The 5,642-nt window shown below is 41.5% G+C and overlaps 1 protein-coding gene and 1 long non-coding RNA gene across 2 annotated transcripts; both read right to left on the reverse strand.

Moving 5' to 3' along the window:
* Positions 1-770: 770 nt before the first annotated feature.
* LOC109759596 (uncharacterized) lies at positions 771-1,728 on the reverse strand. Its single transcript, XR_005771334.3, has 2 exons — positions 1,379-1,728; positions 771-1,307 (listed from the first exon to the last, which is right to left on the reverse strand). It is a non-coding gene; the product is annotated as an uncharacterized lncRNA (long non-coding RNA).
* A 2,770-nt stretch (positions 1,729-4,498) lies between these two features.
* Positions 4,499-5,014, reverse strand: LOC141042984 (uncharacterized). The gene has a single exon (XM_073511899.1). It carries the CDS (start codon positions 5,012-5,014, stop codon positions 4,499-4,501), a length of 516 nt encoding a protein of 171 aa, XP_073368000.1.
* Between the last annotated feature and the right edge of the window lie 628 nt (positions 5,015-5,642).

A 5,642-nucleotide genomic window follows, 5' to 3' on the forward strand; every position in this document is an offset into this window, starting at 1 on the left:
TCACACCCTGAACACCGCTACGAGCGTGGATGTGGACACTCATGCGTGACCTACCACGCCGACGACAGTGTGCACCTCTACGGCCGCGTGTGCGCGACTGCACCGACACGCGTGTGCACCTCCATGGATGTGCGTGTGCGACTATGACGTGCTTACAAACATCACACGCTCTGGCTACACTTAGTAAGCAATGCGAGCGCGAGTCATCATCTAGCCAACTTAGTATCACCATGTTGTGTACTTCTCAATGGTCATATCCAATTGAGAACTATTATGTGTGCAACAACAACTACTGCGGATGTCAACAAAAAAATGTTACTAGCAAAAATAGATCAACTTAAGCAACTCCGTACCAGTAGGATGTGCAACTTTGACAAGTACCCCGACAAACTGCCTGGCAGTCGTTGTGCAACTCCGAAAGCATGGTTGTGCAACTTTACGTGTCTTTTCGACGATGATATCGCTCCAACTCCAACACCGAGAAAAAAAGAGACATTCGGTTGCACTACTGCTCCGGCTCCACGAGTAGGGGTCTTCCACATGACCTGTTAACCCATCCATAATGGATTTGCGAGTCACACCTCGAGCACCACTGCGTCACCTCCACTCCAACTACCCCTTGCAGTACGAATGCAACTTCTACGGCTACTCCGACCAACTATCTGGCAGTCGATGTGCAACTCTGAAAGTATGGTTGTGCAACTCTTCTTATGGTCTAGAGAAAATCCGAGATTGATAAATTACAAAACATACAAGCGTTGTAGTATTAGTTGACTAAAGAAAACATCTATTTCAGCATCCAATCATCCACTGAATGATAGGTTTCTGCAAGGAAGATGAAAAATACATAGAACTGGACCTTTGCTTCGGCGGATATGTCCAGATTGCATTGTATACTACTTAAACAGTTTGGAACAAATCTGAAACTCCTTGACAACAACATTAGAAACAAATCCATAGATAATAGTAGTACTACTTTGCAGCCTAAATCCACCCGAGAAGACACCTTGTCTCCAACTAATAAACTAGTAATTAACTACAGTCTTACACCCGCATAATGATACTATCATTAGGAGAAGATTTGAGAACAGTTGGTGTTCTTTTCGATCCAAATGCAGAAACGCACCTCCTTGGATGAACGAGAGGAAGTAGGATGTGTGGATCTCAAATCCAGCGGCCATGGAGAAGATAGGGAGGGGCGGCGGCGGAGGCGTGCCGAAGTCGATGCAGATGGAGAGGAGGCCCAGCGTGGCGGTGGTCGGCGGGGGCGAGCTTGACCCGAGGCGTGGATCCTCCACGGCGGCGACCTGTGTGGAACAGAGAGAGAGAGCTGAGAGGGAGAGCGAAGGAAGAAAGAGGAGGGAAGGCAGGAGGGGACCGGCGTGACGCGGATCCTGTTCGCCGGCGAGACGGCCGCTCGTGAAGCTCCTGGGCGGCGTGCTTCACCATATGCGTGCAAGGGGATTAGTTGTTTTTTTTCTGAAGAGAGGCAGCTACTAAAGAGAGAGAGCGAGTCAGCGACGACTGTTTCTGTCGGCTAGCGCGGCCACTCGTTTCCTCCGGATCGTGCGCGCGCACTTTTTAGGTTTTGGGCAATTTGAAAGTACATATATTTCAAAAATAATCACGAATTAGAATAAAGTTCACTAATTCAAAAAAGTTCATGAAAATTGAAAAAAGTTCATCGATTTTCAAAGAAACTTCATAGATTCTAAAAAAAAAGGTTCATCCAATTTTCGAAAATGTTCGATGATTTTCAAAAAATTTCACTGATTTTCAAAAAAGTTCACTAAATCTAGAAAAAGTTCATCGATTTTGAAAAATATGCTCATCGATTCTAAAAATAAGTTCATCATTTCTAGAAAAAATCAAAAACTTTGAAAAAGGTTCATTTTTTTTTTAAAATCATTGTTTTTGAAGAAAAAAGTTCACCAATTTTCAAGAAATTATCAGAAAACTTGAAAAAAGTTCATCGATTTTGAAGAAAAGTTCACAAAATTAGAAAAAAGTTCATCATTTTTTAGAAAAGTTGACATATTTTAAAAAGTACATCGATTTTGAAAAAAAAATCACGAGTTTGGTGGGGAAAAACGTTCATCAAGTCAGGAGAAAAAGTTCATCCATTTTGAAAAAATTCATGGATTTTGGGAAAAAAATTCATCAATTTTGGAGAAAAGTTCCAGGAGTTTGATTCTTTTTAAGAATTTGAAAAAAGTTTGTGAATTTAAGAAAAGGAAAAAACAAAACGGAAAAAATACAAAGGAAACCAGACTGGGAAAGTAGGTGCTTTTCTTAGCGTTTTATTTACTATACAAAATCGTAAAAGCAGAAATGTGATCAGAGCCATAAATTGGGTGGATCCTAATTGACGCCCGTGTGCGTCCAGGAAGCGTGGCTTCGCTGAAGCGCGCGGGAGGAGCTGCGCGCGACGGGCCGGCCCACCTCGCGAATTCAAGCGTTGCCAGGCAAACCGGTTTTGGGAACCTTCTAGCAGGTTCCCTAAACCGGTTTCTTTCTTATTTTATACTCTTTGCCGGTTTTCTGATTTTTCCTGTTTCTTTATTCTTTTTTGTTTCTTTTTTTAAAATTATTTTCTTTTTATTTTTTCTTTTTATTTTTATCCTTTGTTTTCAAAAAAGTTTAAAATTCCTTATTTTCTTCATGATTTCATAAAACACGCAGTTTTTAAATTTTTTTCACAATTCAAAATTTGTTCAGCGTACATTACATAAATGTTCAATGTATATTTTAAATTTGTTCGGGATATATCACAGAAATGTTCAGTGTTTATTTTAAAATTGTTCAGCATACGTTACAGAAATGTTCAATGTATATCTTAAATTTGTTTGGCATATATCAGAAAAATGTTCAGTATGTATTTAAAAATTGTTCAGCATATGTTACAAAATTGTTCAATGTATATTTAAAAAACTCTTCTTTTTGGAATTCCGAAATTTGTGTTCAACTTTTCAGTAATTGTTCACGTTTGTAAAGTTTTTTCGAATTTTAAAAATTGTTCATGGTTATAAAAAGGGTTTTGCGTTTGTCAAAATTTGTTCAGAAGTTTTTATTTTTTTCTTGATTTTTCTTGAATTGTTCGGAAAATTCAAAAGTTGTTTGGTACTTTAAAATCTCGCGCTGCCTCCGAACCAGAAGAAGTTATCAGCTCAACTGGTTAGGTTCCAGAGTTTCGGAGCGTGACGTCATGGGATCGATTTCTTGCTGGTGCGGGATATTTTTGGCGTTTTTTCTCACGCGCTCGAGCTTCAGACCTTTAAATGGGCCGGCCCATCAGCATGTACCTTCAGCGAACGCTCCTCTGCTTGACGCTAACGAACGTCACACAGGAGCTGCCCATAAATTGTGCCGGTTGGCTAGCTGCGCTGCAACAAAAGGCCGCACGTATGGAGTTCGACCCCTGCGCAGGCACGTATTTTTTGGACCATTAAAGGAAGGAAGAAAAAGAAGTAAAACGGGCCTGGCCCATGACGGGAGGCGGGTGTGCGCCCGTTTGTGAATCAGCCTATAACGGGCTCTGAGGGCGCCGTTTAGGAAATGCCCTCCTATATAGCGTCTAGGTCGCTAGGAAGCGACGTAGCGCGTACCCCCTTCACGCGGTGCTGTTTCCATGGGCCGGCCAATTTCGGGGTTTCACCCCCAACCTGTTTCGGGAGGTTTTTTTTTTCCTGAACCGGGTTTTCTGGTTTTCTTTTCTTTTTTACGCTTTCTTTTCTTTTTGTTCCTTTTTTGTTTTGTTTTATTTTTTCTTTTGTTCTCTGTTTTTATGTTTTCGTTTTTATTCTTTTTTTAATTTGCGAGAATCTTATAATTTGTGAATGTTTTTTAAAGTCATAAACATTTTATGAAATGATGAACATTTTTAAAGTTGTGACTTTGTTTTCACAAATTTGTTAACAATATCTTAAAACATTAACATTTTTTGAAACCTTGAACATTTATCAAAACTTACAATTTTTTTTTGAAAGTGTGAACATTTTTTTAATCATGGGCCGGCCGAGATGAGGTTGTGTGCCTGCTTCGTTCCCAGCGCGTTATGTGCCCAATAGGAGCTTCCTTCAAAATCTTGATCCCCGTATACTACGTTCGCGTTGTACAAATGGGCTTGCCCATAACACGTTCGCTCGCTTGATCCCTGTGCCGCAAATACGTAAACTCGAGCAGAGTGTCGTCCACCTTCGCATCGCCTCACCTGATGGGCCGGCCCATCACCACACAATTTTTTTATTTGTCGTTCAATTATTAAATAGCCCCAGCCCTCAATTTGTTTTTTGAGAATCGTGAGCTATATTAATCAATCGACAGGATTACACTCCTTCCGCACAAGCCGTGAGGAAGGTAGGAATATAATTAATCCATAAGCATCGCCTCCTAGAAGCACTACATTGTTTAGTGCAAAGATGCGCTAGCTCATTCGCTTCTCTGGCCGTATAGATCAAACGGAATTCCTCAAAATTCCCACTAAGCTCTCAAATTTCATTTATCTAGTAGATATCTCCGAGCGGTCAACCCTTGGAGTCTTCCACTGATCTACCACTAGTTTAGCATCAGTTTCAATGATAACTTTTCTATAACCCAACTCATAAGCTAGTTGGACCCCATCTCTCACTGCATAAGCCTCCATGACCATTGCTGATAATCCAGACTCATACCATAGAGCTTGAGCGCGAATCAGAGTACCCTCATGGTTCCGTACTCCTAGCCCAGTACCTCCTTGATGAGTCTCCTCCAGAAAAGAGGCATCAACATTAATCTTTATGAAAGGATCTTTAGGTGGCTGCCAACTCTGCATATGTTTCACTGGTCTAAGTCTTTGTTGTTTACCGGTCTGTGATAGGTTCACTGCTATGTCTGTAGCCCATTTCACAGATTGTTGAATGGTTCTAGTCGTCTCCCCATGCACACGCACATTTCTCTCCGTCCAGACTGCCCAAACACCACATAAGATGACACAAGCATCAGCTTGTTTCACTGCCATTTCGTCAAGCATATCCATCGCCCAAGAGTCTGGACGTAGGTTTGGTATTTTGATGCCTGTGATTAGTTTCACCTCTTGGCAGAAAAGCTTCGCCCAAGTATAATCAAACAATGCGTGCCATATAGTTTTAGTTTCACCTCTTGGCAGAAAAGCTTCGCCCAAGTGCAATCAAACAATGCGTGCCATATAGTTTCTTCCTGACCACAAGCCTCACAGAACCCAGTCTGCTCCAAATGTCTTGCACACAAGGCTGATCTAGTTGGTATAAATTCTTTAATAACTCGCCACCAAAAATTCCGGACTTTTGGGGGTACTGGAAGGCGCCAAAGCTTCTTCCAGAACATCTTGTCAGGTCCTGTCGAGGTCGAAGAATGTTCTGAATCACGACGCAACATAACCAACATGTTATACGCAGATTTTACCGAGAAATTCCCAAGTCTATCCGGGTGCCACGCCCAGAAGTCTTCTTGAAGTCTCCCAATTGGAATTCTTGCAATCATGGATAAATCTGGCTCCAAAAAGTTCGCTTCAAGAGTTTGCAAATCCCAGCTTCCGGAGTCCATATCAATCAGCTCTTTCACTTTTAATACATATGCAGTAGGTAATCTAATCAGTGGCTGCTTACTATAACTCTCCGGTATCCACG

The sequence above is a fragment of the Aegilops tauschii genome, chromosome 3, assembly GCF_002575655.3.
Source record: "Aegilops tauschii subsp. strangulata cultivar AL8/78 chromosome 3, Aet v6.0, whole genome shotgun sequence".
NCBI classification, from domain to species: domain Eukaryota; kingdom Viridiplantae; phylum Streptophyta; class Magnoliopsida; order Poales; family Poaceae; genus Aegilops; species Aegilops tauschii.

What these genes read in the sequence shown, in the direction of transcription:
- LOC141042984 (XM_073511899.1), bottom strand. Translation starts at nt 5,014, where the DNA reads ATGGATATGCTTGACGAAATGGCAGTGAAACAAGCTGATGCTTGTGTC.